We start from the raw sequence: 23355 nt of genomic DNA, 5'->3' as shown, positions 1-23355 counted from the left end.
AGGAATGATGAAGTTCACCACAATAATTAAGTATAGTTTTCTCTTTTAAATGAAGTAACCTACCTTTTTAACTGGGACTGGAGATAGGATGTTAAGCGGGTAGCTTCTTCCAGCTGCATAAGGAGACAATTTCTTTTTTCCTGAAGTAAAATCCTGTTGGTAAGAACGTAGCTGATTAGTGGATATGAGAGATAAAGAGCATATTTTCATAATAAGACATTCAACTACAAGTTTCCACAATGGATTTAGGTTGGAATGACTATCAGTTCTCAAAGCATTAAGGTCATAAGCACCAAGCTAACAGAGACTGTTTCTGTCCTGTTGGAGAAATATGTCCCCGGCATCCTGAGCAGTGCCTGACATGCTGGAGAAGCTTAACACCTGCGTGGACGGGTGAGTGTGTGTACTACGGGCAGACAGATGGACGGCTGAATGGGTGAGTGGATGGATGAGTGGACAGGCAGGTGGGTGCATGGATGGGCACATGGATAGGCGGGTGGTCAGAAGAACAGACGAGGATGGCAGACTAGGCCAACTAGAAGATGGGTTCAAATGCAGAGCAATATGGTAACGTGCTGGAATTCCATGGAACAAATCCGATTCCCACATCCTAGGCCCCCTTCCAGGCAAAACCAAATGCAATTCTATCAGCACCGCACTCTCCCGAGTGAGCCACGGGCCGGCCCCCCAAATGCAATTCTAAAATCTACAGAATTAGAGTATTAGAAGCAAATAAAATAGCAGCTGTAGCTCTCTTTAGGTCACGGGGTTGGAGGTGATTCTTCTCTCCCTTCTACTTTAGAGAGCTTGGCGAGGGTGAGAGTGAGCCTGGAATTCAAAGAATCCCACTTTGCTGCTCACTCGCAAGCTGTGCGGCCTTGGGCAGGTAAGTGCCTTGCCCTCTCTGAGCCCTTAGTTTTATTACCTGCTAAAATGGAGGCCACAATCTAGTCCAGAAAATCGATGCTGCATAAATAAAATAATGCATGGCAAATGACAAGGGGTCAACAAAGAACAGCTTTCATCAATAAAAGAAACTGATGTACCACCAATTTAAACACAGGAGCACAATCCAGTATGAATTAGTTTACAAGTTTGAACAATAAGCCATAAATGTGAATGTGTCTTTGTTTCTCCTATATGCAGAGAGAACTGCAAATGTTGACACTGCAGTAAAACATGCCCTGCTCCTTTACACTCTGGCACGGATGGCCCACAGCGTTTCCTACTCAGTCAAACATCTTCATGACTAGAGCCACTACACAACCAATATTAAAGGTGTATATCACATATTAAAATCAATGGTTTTCAAAGTGTGGTCCAAAGACCCTTGGGGATCATCAAGATTCTCTCAGGGGTCCTATGAGGTCCCCTCTTTCCCAACTACATACCGCAGGCAGTCAGATATTCTTCACAGATTCACCCAAAGTGATGCATCAAAGCAGCTTGTACAATTATGTTTCAATTAAAAAAAAAAAAGGTTGAATGCCCAAGCAGCTGCCTTCTAGAAAGCCAGACGGTAAAGAGATTTATAAAAATGTAAAAATAATACCATCCTTCTCACTACATTTGTTTGGTTTCAAAAAACTTATCAGTCATTAAATGTCATTTATATTAACATATAACAGGGTTTGTATTGTTATCTTTAATAAATTAATAATGTTTAAAAAAATTTCTCAGTTCTAATTTCTAAATCATGTAGATAAAAGTCTACATAAACAAAAGCTCTTTGGGGTCCTCAGTAATTTTCACACTGGAAGGAGGTCCTGGGACCAAAATGTTTGAGAACAGCTGTAATAAACTCCTCCGAGTATAATTTTGTAAAAGCAATTGCAAAGTTCCGCTGAGTGGAAGTTGTATGTCGTCTCAGAACTAAGGAGAAACTGACAGTCGAGGAGCGAAAGGAACTGGCCTCAGCTACGCAAGTTCAAAGCTTGGCCAAGCTGGCTCGAACCCCAAGCCAAGCCACGTTACCAAGACATTGCGCTGCCCCTACCTCCTTCCATACATTTCTGTTGTCAACATATGTGGCAAGAAAGAGGGGCTTCCTTTAATAGTGAAACATTTTCCAGATTTTGTTATACTTCATTTCCTACCTATGGCTTATCAAGGAAGATAGCTTCAAAAATTCCATCTTTTTTTTTTTCCCCTGAAGTTGTAGAGAATAAAGAGATGAAAACACAGCCCTCACTGGGTTTTCGAGCTGTAACTTGAAAACCACTCTCTGTATCGCACTCTCACAACCACCAGGGACACTAGGAAAGTCACACAGCATTCCAGGGCAGGGACCACACCAGCAGAGGGCGCCCTACAGCAAACAGCAACCGGCCCAGAAAGTGACTTGTTGTCGGGAATATACCCAAGCCTGGTGCACAGCTGTTAATTTTTTTCTTAATGCTTTTGCATAAATTCTAACCCACTTTGAATTCTATTAGCTCAATTCCCAAATTAACAGAATCTAAGTTGAGTTCTTACTGAAAATTGGCTCCACTCTCGAGTGCCCAGGGTAAGATTTCCAGCCTATTACAAAATCCATCCATGTGTTCCATATCTCTACATTGTCATATATATATATATATATATATGCAGACACATTCATATGTGCAGCACAACAATTTTATATTGTCTTTGATTAATCATGACTTATTTTCAGATTGTTTTATCTGCAGCAAAAAAATTTTTAGAACAAACTGCCCGCTTCTATCTAATACATCACACTTGTTATTACACTGAACAGGTGCATTTCAGAGAGAGACAGATAGACAGTCTGTACACAAGACCACCCACGAGTGCCCACAAGTGCCCACAGACACAGTCTACCTTTATGCTAGTTTCTAAAAGTTGCAGATGACTAAAAATGTGATTTTCTTACCGAACAGGGGTGGGAGCATTCACATTAACCATGCCATCAGTAACTGAGACACCTAAAACTTGTATGGGACATAAAGTGCTAAACCAGGAGTCTGAAATATTTGCCTTACTTTTTGTACACATTTTTCCAACTACCAAGAAAGGGGATACATAAAGGCAGAAAACTGGCCAGGGTCCAACCCCAGAAGTAGAAAGCCTCGTGTCCCCACTTCAAAGGGGATGAACTTCAAAGAATATTAAGAACCACTGCTATGAAAGGAGTATAAAAATAGGCTAACACATTAAGAAAACAGAAAGCCTAATTTACTGTCTTTATTTCCTTTAGATAAAGTACTTTATTGTAAAGATGTCACTAAATTGTGGCTGAAAGGAAAATTTAACTCTAGCTTCAACAAAAACCAAATTTCTGCTTTTTGACAGATCTTTCATTTTCACAGCCTCATAACAAAAGTAGTCGCCCCTGGGGTTCTCTGTGCAACCTCAGCATCTTGCCTAAATGCCTGCCACACCCAAACCAGAGCAGGCTGAATAACGAAGGGTGTCCTGAAGTCCTGACGGAGCAGTGTGAAAGCTAGTCCTGCTCCTGTACCTGAGAGACGTGCACATGCTCCCTCCAGAGCCTCTGGTGGCAAGCGGCTGGAATGCCTTCCGCATGTCACTGGCCAGCGGCAGGAGGCTTGGCAAGGATTTGCATGCCTCTAAGCCCCTAAGATGACGCTACTGCAGCTGACACAGTCAAGGACTGGGCCCCGGTCACACAGCTCGCACATCCTCAGTCGCCAAGCTCAGTCCCTTTGTGCCTGGCTCCACACTGAGTCTCCTTCCATCGCCCCACAGCCTGCGCTAGGGCAGGCCTCCTACCTTGAAGCACACCCCAAATGAAGGGAGGCGACACTGAGAAACATGCCCTGCATCCCCCCACACAGGACATCAAGAGCTGCAGGAGCGATGCTCGGCCCATCTCCTCACAATGCAGCAGAGGTCCCAGACAGAGACGGCACATGGGAGATGGGGACCCGGCACGAAAGCACTTAGTGCATGGGCGTGTTTCTCCCTGGCAGATACAGGAAATGCGTGGGTCAATTCAGTCCCAGGTGAGGGCTCTGGGTCCCACGACTCAGCACCTGGGCTGGTCCCACAAGAGGCGCCATTTGGGTCAAAGCTGGTCGAGCTCTGGTGTCCCAGGCCTGGAGCCCAGGCATCAGGACAACACTGGCTCCGTGGAGTTCTGTGGATTTGTGCCCTGGGAAATGGGCTGGGTTTCCACATGGATAGGGCAGCCACAGTCACGAGTGTGTGGCTATGGGGTCCTGTGAAGTAGTGTTTGGGGGACCAAATCCAACTCCCTTAAGAGAGAACCAACTAGAACTCTCAGGCCTTCCTACCCAGACCATATGCAACAAAACATCAAGGGCAGAACAGAAGGTAACATTTAAATAAAAAAATACAGAAGCACAAGAACACAGAAGAAAACTTCAGTTGCACAGTCTCTTTTCAGATTCAGAATTAACCTTGGTTTATTCTGATTGATATGACAGGGCATGCTGTCACGTCAGGCAAAATGAACTCGCTCTGCCCATAACTAGGAGCTGGACTCTCCAAACACCATCACGGCCCTCCACGAGCTCCTCACGCCCTGCCACATCCTCGCCTACCATAAAGATCAATGGTGGATACCCAAACACAAAGAACACCTAACCGTATGGAGAACAATCACAGGACGGGATGAAATACTAGCTCCAAGTGCATCTGTGCAGATCAACTCCTTCAGGCGACTATTAAACTCTATGCGGAGAATGCTCATACAGACACAGCCCATGACCATTTTAATACACTGAACTTTAGGGAGCCAGTGTATTAACGTACAGGGGGTGGGCTCTCCAAAGCCTGGCAGATATCCACAGATAAACTTCTGACAGCTGTTAAATGTGGAAAGCAGACCCAGCCTTTGACACAATCAGCAATCGCACACGACAAATGGAAACCAGGAAACGTGTCACACAATGAAAGGCTGCACAACTCAGCACTGAGGAATACAAAAGACAGCATGCTGGCTTCACATGTCCTATGCTATGGAAGAGTCTCGAGACCAATTGAGGAGAGGCACGTTCGGAAAGGGACCCACAATAGGCTGCTGACTTCCTACTGCAAAAGAAAGAGCAGGCTTTCCTGGCTAGAAACCGAAGCTGGGGATAAAAGTGGTAAGGTAGACTTCCACAACACTGACGATGGCAGGAACAGGGACTTTCTCCCCAGGCAACAGAGTGGCCCGTCCCACACCTGCCTCCCCACCTTCCTGCTGGTGACCCCAAGCCTGCACAGAGTGCTGTCCCCAAAATAGAGACAAACAGAGGCAAAAGCACCGAGCAGGCAGGAACACAGCAGGAGGGGCAGGGTGCAGCTGGTGAGTCACCTGTCCTTCCTCACTCCTCCACCCTTCTGGTCACCTCCTACTTCTGAACAGGCACCAGGAGCCTCGGGAGCCCTGCGAGGAGCTGGCCCCTACTGCAGGTGCAAGACATACCTCCCCCCGCCTCTCCCTCCCCTCTCCTTGGTAAGGAAAGCCCCAGGCCAGAACATCCTCAAGCCGTAGGCAGCCGGCCAGTGCAGCTCTGCCCCAGGGTCCGCCCTGGCAGCCGGAAGCCCGCGCACCTCTCGGTGGCACCCTGTGCGGATGTGGCCCGCGCGCGCTGGATCTCCTCCTCCAGGCGCCTCCGCTCCTCCTCCAGCCGCTCCACGTCTCCCGCTGCCTGCCGCTGCTGGATGATGAGCTGCAGTTCCTGAAGCAGGGCTTCCTTCTCCTTGATCAGCTGCAGCCGGTCCCTGTCCGCCTCAGCCATGCCCGGCCAGGACTCATTGTCAAGCTGGGCCAGCTGCTGCTGGATATTCCAGACTCTGTGAGAGGGGGAGAGAGGCGGGAAAATCAATGAACTGAAAAATTCGACTTCACACTCTCTCAGCACCATCACTCTGATTCTGTGAACTCATTTGGCTGAACAGTGAAATCCTTGCACAGAGTGAACCTTAAAAGGATTTGGAAACGATGGGTCATAAAAACCGTGCGTAAGTCTTTTGCAGAATCTCCCCTAGTCTGAGATCCGAGATGACAACAACCACATCTGGCTTGTTTCAAAGAACTGGCAAAAAGGCTAGCGGTCAGAGATGGCTGGTTAGAGCACAGCCAGGGTCACGGGTTCGGATCCCCCGATCGGCCGGCCACCCACAAAAAAATGGCTAGCGGTCCTCAACATGCCCATACCGCTATTTCGGATTCCTGGTTCCCCATGTGAAACTGTCCCAGAGAAGGTGGGAGCCAACTCACTTCTCCCCCCTTCCCCATCAGTAGCTACACACTGCACTGGGCACTGGAGAGATGCATCCTGGACTGTTCCCAACCACTGACATGCCTTGAGAAAATAACAGGAGGGAGACGCACCGTTAGCCGGGCTTCTGGAGAGGACACCTGTGAAGCCTGGTGCCCACGTCTCCTGGTTCCGTGTGTTCCTGCCTGCACCAGAGACCTTGGCCATATGTGAATTCAAAGCCCTGGCAGAGAGCAGGCACTCAACAAAGGCTGAGTGCATTACTCAGTGCACACACACGGCAGCCCATGCACAAGAGAACCAGAGGCGGCCCGGCCAGTGAGGGTGCCGGCTGCACATGAACCAGTCCATCTCACCAAGTGCATGAGCGTGCCAATGCTCAGGTGTAAAAGCAGAGACTCTTGTCAATTTCCATGCCCTTAAATTTCCAAGTGCTTGCCTGGCAAACAGACTATGTCACGTTTTATGTCCTGCGGTGGTGTTGAATGCAAATTAAATGAAGCAGATGTGGCTCGTATTTTTAACACATCCTTTGAAACAAGGACTAGAATGTTTTAATCCCTTCAGGTAGGGTTAACAATGAGGGATATCTGTTTCCAGATATAAACTAGGAATGCCAGATACAACCTGTACCCGATGCTCTGGAGGACAGAGTTTGGCACACACGCCCAAAACAAAATCCAAAGACTTCTTTGAAATCACAGAAGGCTGTGAGAACAGGTAAGCAGTGGGCACCCATAGCCCTGTATCCTTGAAGGCAGCAGTTCTCAAAGTGGGGGCCCCACACCAGCAGTCTCAGCATCCCCTGGCAGCTTGTTACAAATGCTAATCTCAGGCCCCAGCCCAGGCCCACTGAATCTGACACTTTGGGGATGGAGACTGACAATGTGGGTTCTGACAAGCCCTCCAGGTGCTCTGATGCTCACTCAAACTGCACCCACGGCTCTCAGACAGCTGCCTCCTCTGCAGCCTGGCCTGGCCTGGACGTTTAACTGGCCTCAGAGTTGTGAGGAGTTTGTACTAGGCATCGATGTGACACTCCTCACTAAAACGGGAATGGCAAATGCAGGGCAGGAGTCCTGAGACGACTCCCCTCCGTGCCCAGGGTAAACCGCACTAATCAAGGCCCTGCCTGCTGGGTCCGGACCTCAAAATCCTTCTCAACACCATGTTCCACGAAGGTACCACCATCTGCCTGAAGTTGGCGCACATGTTAAAACCCGTTGGCCATGTGCCAAGTCAGGCTCCACCCTAACTAGACATGAGCACAGGGACCCATCAGCCTGGCTGGAGGATCCAGCATGACTCCTTCTCTAGGAACTGGACTGATCTGAAAATCCACAGTTACGGGGTAAAAAAGGGGGGTATACAAGTTATAGTTTAAATGTATTCATTTTATTCAGGTCCAATTCTCCAAGAAGGTAAAGAAACTAGTTGAATGTTAGTAGCTTTATTAGACAAGTTCTCTTTTAACTTAAAACCAGTTTCCTGAAAACATATTGGAAAATAGTGCCCAATCATGTTACTCAAAAAACTAATGACAGAGGCAGCTGAACAGGGTTAGGAATCCAATTGGGCTTAAACCTCCACATGTCTAATTAGTGTAATTAAAATTTATGGAAGTCATATAACTGAAGCCCAAGGAAAATACACTCCAAGCGGACCCATAAATAAGTTTGTGCCAAATCAGTATACCCAATGAAATTTCTGGAACATTCTACGTAGACCAAGACAAGTCAAAGGCAAAGAATAAATATAAAAGACTTGAAGAACAATAAGCAAATCTACTGAGTCCTCCTACTTTATTTCATTTCAAATTATCTGGTCCACAGGAAAGTCTACCCAAGCCCAGCTAAAGTTAGCCAGGTCATTTTGTATTTATACTAATTATTATATGTATAGTACAGACATATTTTTTAAAATGCTCCTTTTGAGTTTGCTGAGGTTTAACTGTGAGGAGATCTAGGCTCCATGTGAGTCTACCAGCTCTAGGGTAGCGACTAGTCTACAGGGATTCAAGCTGTGGGTGGCAGAAGATCCAATTCCAGATAGCCACAACCTCTCCAGGAAAATCTCAAGTAATATGCACTATCAGAAAAAAAGAATGAAGGGGAAAAAATGAATTATAGAAGGGAGGTGAGGCAAAGGGCAAATTTCAAAAGGCCTGCCCACTGCAGGCATAAAGAAATAGTACAGCAGCCAAAATTAAGCCATGCACTATAACTTTCCACAGCTGGCAGGAAAAGCACGCAAAGACATATGGCAAGGGACGACCTCTCCAGCAGAAACAAAATCTCTGAGGCTGACCTCTTGCAACCCATCTGGAAAAGTTGTTTGAGCTGTGCTGAACACTAGAAAAACATTTCTATGCTTAAATATGCTTAAACTAGTGCTTTTTTAATAATAAAATCTCATAACTGTGCAAACCATTGCATGTTCATTTTAGAGCTATGTATCTAGAATACTGGCATATATTGGGAAGTGTAATTTCCCTCCTTGTAGCCATACTCTGGGAGTGGACAATTGGGGCTTGCTTCAGCCAAGTCAAGAGAGGCACGTCTATCTGTCTATCTGTATTAGAAGCCAAAAGCACTAGAAGGATTCCTTCAACAATTGAGTCTTTGCCTTTAAGACAGTACGCCTTGTCTGCCACGCTGCTGGCCTGGAAACGAGCCGTCCACAGGGAATATCTTTAGTATGTTAGGTTTACTTGAAGAAACAGACTTCCTGCCTAAGGCTAAACACAGATGTACCAAGTTTCAATGCACCTTCTTCTCTACCCATGCCAAACAGCTGATCTGCTGCGTGGAACTGCACTCCTGCAAGTGCTTTGTTCCACTTCTGGCTACTAAAGGAAAAGCAATTTCCAGAAAGGCTTTTCTTTGAAATATCATTCCAGTGAAATTAAATACATGGAAGCAAAGCAAGGTCATGATTAAAATTTGAAAAAATAAAAACTTTCCCAAGTTCATTTGTAAAGAGAACTGAGAGCAACTTAAAATTGGTGAAGGTTCTTTTTTTCCTAACAAGTCAACTATATTCTTTACTGATTTTTATTTTTGATAGGTAATACATTTTATGGCCTATATAATCTCTCTCAAATGCCTTTAAAAGCTTTAAAATATATGTCCCCAAGCCCAGATAGTGAAGAAATGAAAGCAAATCCTCAATCAAGCATTCAGACTTCATATTTATTATGTGATTTCCAAATTTTATTCACTGGGCAGGTCTAATGTATAGAAGTAAAATATGAATTATTTTTCCCTCGACACCTTTTCTGTTACAACCCAGGCATCATTAAATCATGAATGAAAACCTCCATTTATGCTGCAGAAGCTACTTAGACCCTCGCAATTCACATGGAAATCTTAAATATGATTTGCATTTTTCTTGGAAAAAAATGAACTATTAAGTTTTGAGGCATATCAAGAGTGATCCCCAATTATTTAAATTGATACCTAAAATCTACAGTCTACTGTATAATTACTCATGTTACTAAAATCCTTTCTGGAATAGCAAATGGAACTCCAGCATTTGATGGTGATGAGTCGTAACAGATCCCAGTGCCACATTCCAAGACGTGTGGTCAGCTGAAAGCCTCATGCCTTCAGATTTCGATTACGGCTACAGAGTTGATACTTCTTATGTTTTCTCTTAGTTATCCTTTTGTAAATATCAATTTAAATGAAATGCAAAAGTTAAAGAAAATCTCAGCTGAGATCTAAGTCAGATGGACGATGAAATTCCTAAAGCTGATTAAACTAAATATTGATTAAACCAGTGTCCATTCTGCTCAACACTTTACGTCAAAAATTCGAGACATCTGAATCTAGAATATGAGGCGTAAGAAGGGTCTACTAATACGCCAATATACTACCCTGTCCTTAGCTTCCCTTAACTTCCCATATCTCCCCTTGGAAAGTACAGATCTTCTGAGAGCAACTTTGTTACATAAAAAGCAGAAAGTTTACAGGCTTCTTTCTCTTGACCTGAATGGGGAAGATGGAGATACAATGGGAAAGACGTTTAACCACGCCCTACCCCCCAAAACCCAGATATGAAGTCACCTGAGAAATGAAGGGAAAATCCAAGTGACTGATCAAATTCGACTGGAATCATAACACTACACTGATTCCTGACAACGGATGAACAGCAGGACTGATCTTGGCAACAAAAACTAAGACACGGAGAAATTGGGTGGACCAAATGTTTTGATCCTATCAAGGCTGAGAGTGTTTCTATGGAAACGGCTACACTTTGTGCACAGTTCTGGAACAAGTGCTCTTAGGTTAAAAATAAGGATCCATCTGCGTCATTGAGATTGCTTCAAGAAGACTTGTTCCTCCAACTTTGCTTTAAAAAATTCTAAAATTTTTTAAACAAGTAATGTGAAAACACTCCTATCATAAAGTCTGCCTTGGGAATCCGAAGAGATGTTCCTGAAGGGAAAGGCAGACGCTGTCCTTTTGATACATTTCACATGACTCAGAGTTGAAAACACAAAACAAATCTGGTCACCATGACAGTGGCAGTTTGGTTAGAGAATTCTCTAGAAATCACACCACTACTTGGAATTATGAGTTCCACTTCCACAAACTTCCTTTAAATCTGAATACATATGAAACCCCTCATTGTCCAGAATTCTGCATTCTGACAATTTCCCACATCTTAAAAGCAATCTCAAATACAGATATACAAGGAAGACTTCTCCCAAATGCATAAAGGCATAAACTTCCCCACCATTTAGAGGTGGCAAAGCACAAGAGGTTCTTTCTGCAGAGGGTAGGCATGATGGTTAATTTTATGTGTCAACTTGACTGTGCCCAGGGATGCCCAGATAGCTGGTAAAACATTACTTCTGGGTGTGTCTGTGAGGGTGTCTGGAAGAGGTCAGCATTTGAATCAGTAGACTGAGTAAGGAAGATCCACCCTCACCAATGTGCGTGGCCATCATCCAATCTGTTGAGGGGCCAAATAGAGCAAAAAAGTAGAGGAAGGGCGAATTCGCTTTTTCTTCTTGAGCTGGGACATCCACCTTCTCCTACCTTCAGAAATTGGAGCTCCCAGTTCTTGGGCCCTCAGACTCCAGGACTTACACCAACACCACTCGCCCCACCCTCAACTTCGCACCCCAGTCCTCAGGCCTTCGGACTTGGACTGAAGTACACCACCAGTTTTCCTGGTTCTCCAGCTTGCAGATGACAGACGGTGGGACTTCTCAGCCTCCATGATCACATGAGCCAATTTCTATAATCAATCAGTCAATCTCTCTCCCTCTCCCTCTATCTGTATCCTGTTGGTTGTGTTTCTCTGGGGAACCCTGACTAATACAGCAGGGAAGCTAAACTTTGCAGGGTGAATAATCTGAAATATGAGAACTGGGAGACTAATGTCCAAGGGTGAGGTGGCAGAACGAAAAGACTGAACAATGAATTCTGGCACTAAACTAACGCAAGTCCACCTGGGCAAAAGAAAAGGTTGCATGACGTTCACTAGCCTCATAGTGAAAGAGCAGGGAAGGACACGTGATTCTTTGCTCATGCACCAGTAAAAGGATGTATTCTTTTTAATGCTTTGGTCGGTGAACGGGGGTACATGATGCTTTCCTGTACGTGGAACACCCCTTCTCCAGTGACGCTCGTGGGGATATCAGGGATGTGTCCCAGCCACATGCAGGGGCTGCATGCAGAGTCCATGGACAGGACCTCAAAACCATTGTGCTTTGACTGCGGTGCACCTTACCTGGGTCCTAGAATGTTAACATCTGTTCTAAATTTAGTTGTTAACAGAGAACTGCCTGCTGCTGCTCTCTTCCCAGGTCTACGCTGGTCTAATCATGCGCCTCATTCAAAAACAGTCCGAAAAAACACTCAGAAAAAGCAATTGTAATAAAATCTGTGGTCTGGTGCTGGGTGAGATTTGATGACATTAACCTTCCCTAACTTTCAACCTGTCCAGGGGTGTGGGGGGCATGGGTGGTAATAAGATTGCCCTGACAATGCTACAAGGTGTAGAAAGCCTAGCGCCTTGCCAGTGCCGCCTGGGATTACGGGAGCTACAGCACAGCAGTTGACAAGTTGGGCCCACACTTGCTTTCCGGTCAAGCCTTAACTACAAGCACCAACTTGGAATGACTGGAGGTAGAATGTAATTACTCCCAGGTGACTGGCAGGGTACACTGACACCACATCAGAGGACCAGGCCACAGAGGGGCCACAATGAATGGATCAGTGAACCATGATCAACTGTTTAAGGACTCCACTGACAAGAATGCTTCAAGGATGTTTCTAAGCACCTTAAATCCTGTTGAAAGCACCAAGTTCATTGTCAAAAATCAAGAGCTGCCTTAATGATCCTCATCCCTAATGCATGAGCCTCTCTGGCGCCGCCTCCTCCTCCTGCTTTCATTCCAGGGAGAGCGCCATCGCCGTCACGCGTCCCACAGGCCAGGACAATTTAAGAAAGGGGGTGGGGAGGGGCTAACTTAGGACTGCCAACTTTTTATTTTGCCACATAAAGACTTTGAAAAAAACCAACACACATCATCTATTGTTTTTCATAAGAGAAAGAGGCTTTAACAGAAAAAAAGATATACATCAGAACAAGAGAGTTCATTAAATGGAAAAAGGTCAGTCGGCATTACGGAAATCTGCCACTGTCCTCCACTGCCATCGGTCCCTTGGAGGAAAGTGCTTTTTGAGGTCTACTTCCTTGTCTGTCCTCCTGCTCCCAGCTATCCTCTCTTGGACTTTTTGCTGTACCCCTCTGGCCAATCTCACCCTGACCTTTTACAGGACATTCTCGCGGCTCAGTCCTGGAGTCTCTTCCTTGTTCAGTGTATTGTCTCTCCCGAGGTGAGTTCAGCCACTCTATGACTTAAGTATCATCCATATGTGGAAAATCCCCATATTGGTTCCTCTCGTCGCTCTCCTGAACATGCTACCATTTGGATGGCTCACACTTAACATTCCCAACTCAAAAGGCCTAGCATGCCCAGCACTGCCAACTCCAGGCTTTCCCAGGCCCTCGTGGACCCCCGCGCATGGCCGTGCTTCTCTGCTCACAGTGTCCTCATTCCACTCCTGGCTCGCCTGCATTCTGCTACTCAGGCCAGTCCAGCTGCTGCAGACTGAAAACCCCCCACCTTGGCCCTGACGCCCACTCCCCTCCTAGCTAAGAAGGGCCTTCCCCAATGTATAGGCAGCTGGAATCCCAGCACTCCTTTGGGGCCCAGCTCTCATGCCATTTTCTCCAGCCCCCCAAAAGAGGATTTATCACAGAGGGTTCAAACACCACTAGCCCTCTTCAATGTTCGTGCAGGTCCAGGAACTGTGAGCTGAGCTCGGTGTGTTTGTATATCGCATGAACACAGTCCTTGAGAGGGAGTAACAATCCCTTGCCCACGTTAGATCCCTAAAGGCCCCCATGTCTTAAAGCCCTCTCCCTTCTCAAGGCAAGGGGGGGTTACCCGAGACTCCACCCAGGATGTAGGCCCTGGGGAAGGGAGCCAGGAGCAGAACAGTTGGCCAGGAGTTGACGCGGGCCCACAACTTGCCTACTCCCAGGGGTGAAGGCCAAATAGCAGATAAGACCAAACGAGACAGTCATTTATTCATTCAGTAAGTATTCACTGAGTATGTAGCTACTGGGAGTAGAGCAATGACCTATAATCGCTACCCTCAGGGGGCTTACATTCTCACAGGGAGAGACCGCCAAAAAGCAAATAAACAGGTTAGGTAATAACATTTGCTTGGCCAAACAGGGTGACAGGGGTGGGGGTGGGGATGGGGTGGTGCAATTTTATTCAGGATGGTCAAGGAAACCTTTCTCACAGGGTGATCAAAAGGAGAGCAGAGGCCATGTGACAATTTGGGGAAAGCACTCCTTTCCAGGCAGAGCAAACACAAGGGCCAAGGGCACTGTATGAGTTTGTTCCTGCTGATGTAACAAATAACCACAAACTTGGAGGCTTAAAGCCACACCCATCATTCTGTTATAGTTCTGGAGGGCCGAAGTCTAAAACGAGTCTGCACGGCTGTTCTCCTTCCGGAAGCTCTAGAGGAGAATCTGCTTCTTTGCCTCTTTCAGCATCTAGGGGCTGCCCACATTCCCTGGCTCATGGCCATGCATGATTCTGCCCTCGGCTTCCATCCTCACAGCTCCTCCTCTGCCTTTGATCCCCCTACCTCCTTCTTAGAAGGACCCTTGTGATGACACTGTGACAATGCACCCACCCAGATAATCCAAGATAATTTCCCTATCTCTAGATCTCTGTATCAGTCCTTTTCTTTGCTTATAAAGAATGCCTGAAACTGGGTAATTTGTGAACAAACAATATTTATTGTTTACAGTTTCAGAGGCTGGGAAATCCAAAGACCAGAGAACACATCTGGTGAGGGCCTTGCTCTTGGAGGGGGGGGGGTGCTTCTCACGTGCTCTCCATTTAAAGTCATCAGAACCACGCCCATGACCACCATTAAACCATCAACGGATTAATCCATTCACTAGGGCATGGTCCTCACAATCCAATCACCTCTCCAAGGCCCCACTTTTCAATGACCATAATAGGATTTCCCACCCTCTTAATACTGTCACAGTGGGGATTAAGTTTCTAATACATGGAACTTTGAGGAACACAATTCAACCCATATCAATCCTCAGCTTCATCATATCTGCAAAGTCCCTTCTACCATGGAAGGTAACATATTCACAGGTTATGGGGAACAGGATGTAGACACCTTTAAGGGGCCATTATTCATCCCACTCCAGGCACTAAGCCACAAATTTGCTGGGCAGTGGGATATCCAGTGGGATACCAGTGGGGCTTAGCGTGTCTGAGGAACATTGAGCAGCCAACATGCCTGGAACAGGGCAAGCAAGGAGGCCCCAGAGGAGTGGGCTACCAGCCGTGAGTTAGCAGGCAATCTGCTCATGTAGGCCCCGTTGTCCACACACAGCAAGGACTCAGGAGCAAGATGGGTAGAAGTCCTAGAGTTAGGTTTCCCACCGTGACACTACTGACATTTGGGGCCAGATAAGTCTTTGCTGTGGGGACTGTTCTATGCACTGTAGGATATTTAGCAGCATCCCTGGCCTCTGCCCACTTGATGCCAGCAGAACCTGCCCCAGGGTTGTCACAATAAAACACGCCTCCAAACATTGCCAGAAATCTCCTGGAGGGTAAAGGAGTAAATCTCCTGGTAGCCCACTCCGCAGGTTGAAAACCACTATGCTAGTAGCAAAAGGACAGGCAAGCCAGCCCAAGACAACTTTAGGATGCGTCTCTGATGTTTTAAATGTCTCAGCGTAGCCCAGAAAGGCATTTCTGAGAAGCCCCCACTGTGCAAAGGGTGAAATGCTGACAACAGGACCTTCCTCTGTAGCTGCAGTGCATTTCCTAGCAAGAGTCTATGATCTTGAAGTAATACTTTTACTCAACAGTACTGATGAAGCGTAGTGTCTGCTCCCAAATAATTTTCTATTTGCCCAAATGTATTATCATGACATTAAAAAGGTTACTCACTGTGTACTGATACCATCTCTCTTGAAGACAAAGAAATCACTTGCTATATTTGGTAAATGTCACAGCAAAACACATAACGATTATGTTCCTAAGTCTAGCAATGATCTATTTTCCATGTTTAATACAGCACAGCAAATTCCAGCACCCACACTTTGCAGTTCCACCAGAAATATGCAAGAAAGAGCAGAACGAGCAGCTTCATCATTCAGAAGAGACAACCACCCCTCATAAACTCCAGCAAGCTGAAGAGAAGGAATGCATGATAAATGAAGAATGTGACCACGGAGATAACCAGTACTGCTAAATGAACTTGGCAGCGTTCCTTGGAGAAATTGAAAGCCCACCACGAGTACATCCTAAAATGCCTGGAGGACTTGGGTATAAAACCTCCCAGTGTGGGCTGGCTGGTTGGGTCAGTTGGTTAGAGTGCAGCCTTATAACACCAAGGTCAAGGGTTTGGATTTCCGTACCAGTCAGCTGCCAAAAAAAAAACCCTCCCAGTGAACAGAAGGACCATGTCAGTTTAAGTTGGCCCTGTGGCAGGGAGTCATATGATCTGCTTTTGCTGCTATTTTTACATTTTCTAAAAAGCCAACGAAGTGGATTTCCAGACATCCAGACATCCGTGAGACATACAGTACTCTGAACATGCCCAACTGTTCAGCTTCCAGAAAGGATCCCCTGCCCTACTCCTCCCACCACCACCCCCGCCAAGATCATATTTCATTTGCAACTAAAGAAACTTTTTTAAAAAGATGTTTCATACTTTTCCAAAGCACATGTTTTGAAATGATTTGGTGTTAAGACTCTTTCCAGAAGACACCAAGGAGAGGAGTCTCTAAAAAGAGGACATAAGAGCCAGGGTAGGGAAAGAATTGTGAGAACAGGCCACTAGGCATGAGAGCAGAAACATGATGCACTGCAGAGGAGCCGGAGGCCACTCAGCTTTGCCCAGGTCCTAGGGAAAGACTGGGTGGGACACGAGCAGAGCCACGCAAATGCACAAACCCAGTGAAGTCACAACTGGCAGGAGGCAGATGATTTACAATACAGGTCAACATAAAAATGGCGGCATGTGGATTCTCTCTAGTGAAATAAAATTGATTAGGTACTGCTACCATTTGTTGGCCTAATACTTATTAGAATGTCTTTTAAACCAAGATACGCGGCTTTTCGCATTAACCTAGTTAGTAGTCACGTATATAGAAGACAGAATGGTTTCACTGCAGCTGGTCTGAGGGACTGATGTTCAGTCTCCTGGAAGGAGGGGTGGGAGTTCCGAACTACTCGGTATGGCAAAGAAAACCGAATGTGTCTCTATTCTTATTGAATCACATCTTTACGACTGTTTGCAATATTGAGAATGTCACGTTTTAAATGCACTTGAAAGTTTGTCGTATGTATTAAGCAGCTACGTGTAAATGAAGATCCTTTGTGGACAGTCACGTACTGGAACTTTGCCATGTGCCTTCCACAGGAGAAAGGAAGCAAGCAGATGGTGACCTTGGAAAAATGTGCTTCTTACCTCTTTCTGGCTTCTTCGTACTGCCAGTTAAGTCTGACTCGGTCTACGAGTCTTGTTTTATCATCAAAGACAAACTTTCCGGAACAGAAGAGAAAAAAAAAAAGAAAGGAAACACATATTAAAAACACATTTCAAAATAGAAATTCATTTAGACTTTTGGCAACAAGGAAGAATACTCTTTTAATTTGTCTTTCAATTTCAATTTTTCAAAGGTCTGGAAGGAAACACACCAAACACTACCCTTCTGCCACCTCTGGCCTTGGGGCTGGGAAGCCTTTTGTCTCCTGAAACTGGTGTTTTCTCGTTGTTATTGTTTTATAGTGGAAGTATACTCATCTACTGTGTAATTCCAAGCAACAACAAATAAGTTGATATAAAGGCAAAAAGTCATCTCATTTTGTGTAGTATATTCTCTAATTCCTCAGCAAATGTAAAATAATGACATTCTACTAAGAAATCCCAAGGTCTGAAGAAGATGGACTAGCTGTGTGAGGTGTGGACTGGACACCTCTCAATGTCACAGGCATGTTAAGGAGCCACAGGTGCAAGGAAGGGAAGCAAGCTCTAGAAAGCCTGGGCTGCAGAGAATCTGAGAGCCAGACTTTAAAGACAGCACTCTGAACGTGATTGGTAGCTGGACTGAAATATTTTCGTACCTGTTACATTAAAGGCAACAAAATCCTACATAAAACCAAAAAAGACATGTACAAGAGCTAACTGTAGCTCACCTTGGTTACCTCTTCTTGTTCCTGGAAATGTTATACAACTCTAGTTTCATTAAGTCAGGTCCATCTGTAGATATGACCTTACTAGACCATATATTACGACCACCAAGCCTTATGTTTTAGAAATGACCTCATGTCAACAAATATTCATATTCTACTTGAATGATTAGTGATGAATTTATCAATACGAGTTTTGATCCATGTCAATGGGGAATTTCCTTACAACTTTATTGCTGAGTGGCAAGATGAGGAAGTGGCTTATAGGGACCAAGCATTCTCCAACAAGAGTGTCACAGTTTACATGTTTAAACGACTGCATCCAATACCCCTCTCCATGGTTTCCTAAATATAAATATATTTAGGCTGCCGTGTCACAGCTCCAAAGCCTGTCTACAGTGGAGGTGAGCTGAGCTGCTCCTTGGGACTCTTTATTAGAGACCTTGCAGCCAACTCTCCATGAAGATCAATAGAAGTCACTTCATAAACCTCTTTTCTTAGCTGTTTATGCACCTCTAAGCTTTGTTTTTACACTCTTCTTCAGGAATTAAATGGGCGTTTTAGTCAAAAGAAAAGACAGCCGAACGATCTGACAGGTTCCTGCTTCACAGTTCCTGTGCAACCCTATAGCAGCTACAAACCTGTGGCTCAAAATCCCTGGACTTGAAAAGCATGTCTGATATACATCAACATCCACCCCATAAAATGGACTCAAAGCAAGAAGTAAGTGAGGCGGGCAGACTTCTAAGATGTCCCCCAATGATCTCCACTTCCTGGGATTTACCCCATGTGAAATTCCCTCCACCTGAGAGAGGGCTGGGCCTATGACTTGGTTCTAAACAACAGAACACAGCAACGGTGATGGAAGTCATTTCTGTGACTTGGTTACAAAAGACTATGACTTCCATCTTGCTAGCAGACTCTCTCAGCTTTTCTCAGTTTTTTTCTCAGCTTTTTTTTTCTCAGCCCATTTTGCCAAAGCAAGCTCCTGTGCTGGAGAGGCCCACATGCAGGGAACCAAAGCCCTCAGTCCAACAACCTTCAGGGAACTGAATTCTGCCACCAATCATGTAAGCTTGGGATGGATCCTTCCCCAGGCGAGCCTTCAGATGAGACCATAGCCCTGCTGACACCCTGACTGCAATTTCCTGAAAGACCCTGAAGCAGAGCACCCAGCCCAGACTCCTGAGCTACAGAAATAGTGAGATAATAAAGGAGTCTTGTTTTAAGATAATACGTTTGGGGTTAATTCATTATGTCACAATGACTAACTAATACATCATAGCCTTTTGACATATTTTTCTATAATAACATGATATAGTAGAAAGTACAGGGGCTTAGGGATCAGAGTTGTTCATTCAAACCCAGACCTGCCTCTCCCTAGCTACATGACCTCAGGTAACCTGGCACCTCTGTCTCCCCGCCTGTCAAAGAGAGATGGGAACAACTACTTAAACCGAGATAATAGCTGGGAAGCTGCCAACCCAGAGCCAGCCCCAGTAAACCACAGGGGCTCATAAACGATGATAATTTACTGCTACAGTAGCATAACCAGCCACCACTCCCCACCTGACATTTTTAGAATGGTTTATTTCAATCATTAGAGAACCTTTGATCTTACCTGCTTCTCTCAAACTGGTTAAGAGTCTCTCAGTTCTAAGCAGCAATGAATTAGTCACAGAATTCAATGAGTCTCGTACTTCTTTCCCTCCTTCACTCCAAAATCTTTATGCAAAAATGCCAAATATTTTGGGTTCACAGATTCTTCTCTGTGTATTATAGGTGGTAACTGTATTATTTAAACCAAAGAAGAGGCCTGATCGAAAATGGCCAAGTGTACTTTTGAGACTAATGAGGGTAAAATCGAAGATAGGCCTGTTCCAGGACATCTAAGACATAAAGACTCATTATTTACTACATTATACGCCCCTCAAAGAGGCACTATTTGCCAAAATTTCAAAATATTAGCTAATTATTTAAAACCCAGAGTTTTCTATCAATTGTTTCTGTTCCCTTTTTAACTTCCTTTTTATTTATTTAATTTAGTGAGGTGGGAGGGGCATTGAGCATTCCATTGATACTTCATCTTTACTTAATAAGCCTAAGAAAAAGAAGAGGTAAACTGCTTTTCCCTTTGGTAACAAATTAATGTCAAAATTCACTCAATGACATTACAGTAGTAATGTGTTTGAATACTCACAACCCTGCTTCCAATGGTGATTTTCCCAGCTTTGTTTTTGTGGCTGACTCAAGGCTTCCCTAATTATCAAAAGGGGCGTTATGAAATTCTTCCAAGTCTCAAACAAAATTACTCTTAATTCAATTGAATTTCCTGACATTCTTTCAGAAGAGTAAGAAACAGCAACGAAGTATAACCCAAGGTGGCACAGCTACAAGCCTTTGGAAATCACCAGTCTCAGCCAGAGATCAGCAGACTATGGCCCTCAGGCCAAATCCTGCCCGCTGCCTGTTTTTGTAAATAAAGTTTTATTGGAGCACAGCCACACTCATTCACTCACACATCACTTATGGCTACTTTTGTGCCACAATGACAGAGACCATATGGTCGGCAAAGCCTGAAATATTTATTATCTGATTCTTTACAGAAAAAGTTTGCTGATCTGTGCTCTAAAAAGCCACGTGTCTGTCAAGAAGACATTTAAACAACTCTCACAAGGAGTCTGCCATATTTAAGAATGCAAATCACAAGGATGGAGCTGACAAGCAATCCAGCCACACCCTACACCACCGAACCTTCACAGCTGGATGTGGGACACAATATTATTCCTTCAAACTTAACAGCAGCAAAGCCAAAATATTTCTGAAGTGAAAGTGGAAAATCAAACCAAATGAGCAATGGTGACGCAAGGCACACTCGTCCCTTCTCCCCAGGCCAGCATACCTCCCCGATGACATCGGTCTGGGAGCCGGCGTCGCAGAACTGTGGAGGTAAGCCGGGGTCGCGAGGGAAATCCTGCAGGGTGTTGGCGACAGAGCAGCTGTTCTTGAAGCCGCCGGTGAGCTTGGCCAGGCTCTGCAACGGAAGGAGGCAAGCTCAGTGAACAGAGATGGCACCATTCCTCCTCCCTCTACCAGCAGTCGTCCAGCCCAGTTCAGGCCTGCAGCTTTGTTACTGCGGTGTCCCCACCCGCACCCTATTCTCAGTAGACTTAAAATACCTGTTTTTCACCACACGCACCTTTAATACAATTCCTACCCATTTAAATCAGATAGTGACTGAGCGCTCCTGGCAGCACGTGAATAAGGCAAAGAACAATTATTGGGACCATCCGTACTGTTTTTTAAACCTTCACACTTCCTAAAGAAAAAAATAAGCATTCCTCCCAAAACGTCCAATCAGTATGTGACACAGATGAACGCCACCGTGAGATTTTCATAGATAAACCACACTGAAGGTGAAAACAGCTGCCAGGTGTTGCTTACGTATTTTTAAAATCTGGTTTCTCCATCATAATTCTATATGGTCAAAAGTCATCGCATATGGAAGTTTGACAAAACGTAGAGTAAGTATGTGTTCTGGTATATGGAACCCCTTCATGTGAAAGTTAAAGAGAAATCAGATTTGGGGCCATTTCTTTTAGACTTTTGAATACATTCACCTTCAGCAGATAGGACCGCAGACACCCAATCCAGAACGCCCCAGTGCAGGAGTACTCATGGAACTGGCTCGCGATCAACACAGAGGCTTCTGGGAAGCAGCCAGTATTGTCAAGTTCACATTAGAAAGACAAAACAACTTATTTGATTTTGAGGACTTTGCCCGTGCCTCTCGCGGGCACGCCTCAGAGTATGAGACCTCCAAGGAGATGCTGGGGCCCGAAGCTTCTTCCAGAAATTCGACCTCCTGCCTCCATGGTGGGGAACCCAAATGAGGCAACTGGCTGGCTCATCCCGCTGTTGCCCACTGTGGTCTCAGAGAAGCCAGGCCAGGGAGCCCCATTTGACCTTGTGGGGCAAAGCCTCCGTGTCCCTGCTGAAAAACTCCAGCTGGTTGACCCTGGGGAGTTGGCTAGGATCATATGGGTAATGAATATAGGGCACCCTGTCCAACACCATATGCCCAGAGATCTCAGTAAATAATAGTTGTTTTCAGTGCTACCAGTGCACCAAAAAAATCTAACAATTGACCCTTTACCTATCATGGCCTGGAGAGGTCATCTGAAAATACAGGTTTCTGGGCCTCACCTCCAGAGATTCTAATTCAGTAGGTCTGGGGTGGGGCCCAGTCATCTGCATTTTAACAAGCACCACACAGACTCTCCATAGGTCGCTCATGGCCTTGACCTTAGCAAGCACTGCTGAGCAAGGTAGTCATTTGTGCATCTGTCTCATTTTGCCTATGAGTCTGAGCTTTCTTTCATATGTCCTCTGTGTCTTATGTTCAGCAGAATCTAAACAAATGCCTACCAGGCACTAGGTGCTCACTTAGGGTGTTGAGCAAACACTAAAAGCTACAAAAGAAATCACTGAATGTATGCCAGAATCAAGTAAAAAGACCAGTGTGCATCCATTTGTACAAGTTCAACATTTTCCAAAAATAATAACAGTAACTCCAGGAGTTCAAGGGGCAAAAAGCATAAAACGATATGGAGCTACAATGATCCCAGCTATGTAATGTAGACATATCCATGTGGTAAAATACTACACAACCCTATTGAGGAATGAATAAGCTCTCTGGGCACATATAATGGGAAAAGGTACAGGATATTATCATCACGTGAGGAAGCTGGTGCAGAACAGTGGCAAAGTCCTAGCTTTGTGTGAGGGCAGCTGAACACGTATTCGTATTTTTCTGTGTCTGCCTGAACACAGGAAGGGCACGCACAACACTAATAAGAGTACTTATGGGAGGTGGTAGGAGGGGGCGACAGCAAGATTTCTCATCATCAGTCTTTACAATTATTTTGATTACTGAACAAATATGAACATATCACCCATTGTTGTGGGTCTGTGTCCCCCATGTTGAAGTTCTAACCCCCGAAACCCAAGAATGTGACCTTATTTGGAAATAGGGTCTTTACAGATGTAATCTGGTTAAGATGAGGTCATAGTGGATTAGAGTGGGCCCTTACCCAATGACTAGTGTCCTTATAGGAAGAAGAAATTTAGACATGGAGACACAGGGAGAAGGCCATGTGACTATGGAGGCAGAGGTTGGAGTCATGTATCTATGAGCCAAGGAATGCCTGGAGCGACCAGAAGCTAGAAGAGTCCAAGAAGGATCCTCCCCTAGCGCGTTCAGAGGGAGCGCCATCCTGCCGCCACCTTGATTTCGGACTTCTGGCCTCCAAAACTGAGAGAGTAAATTCTATCATTCTAAGCCACTCAGTCTGTGACACTTTGTTACAGCAGTCCCAGGAAAATCATACA

General features: G+C 45.2%; 1 protein-coding gene across 2 annotated transcripts in view; it reads right to left on the bottom strand.

Annotated features, from left to right (window-relative positions):
- WWC3 (WWC family member 3) overlaps positions 1 to 23355 on the bottom strand; it is a 117331-nt gene that overhangs the window by 27407 nt on the left and 66569 nt on the right. For both annotated transcript variants that reach the window (XM_063083238.1, XM_063083239.1), the window contains 4 exons: positions 20867 to 20998; positions 17243 to 17316; positions 5524 to 5766; positions 64 to 153 (listed from right to left, as the gene is read on the bottom strand). In XM_063083238.1, coding sequence (XP_062939308.1) covers positions 64 to 153; positions 5524 to 5766; positions 17243 to 17316; positions 20867 to 20998 — 539 coding nt within the window. The remainder of the gene's footprint in view (positions 1 to 63; positions 154 to 5523; positions 5767 to 17242; positions 17317 to 20866; positions 20999 to 23355) is intronic.

Source organism: Cynocephalus volans, chromosome X (genome assembly GCF_027409185.1).
Source record: "Cynocephalus volans isolate mCynVol1 chromosome X, mCynVol1.pri, whole genome shotgun sequence".
In the NCBI taxonomy this organism is placed as follows: domain Eukaryota; kingdom Metazoa; phylum Chordata; class Mammalia; order Dermoptera; family Cynocephalidae; genus Cynocephalus; species Cynocephalus volans.
Note: the sequence above shows the minus strand (reverse complement) of the source record. Positions and strands in the feature narration are given on the sequence as shown.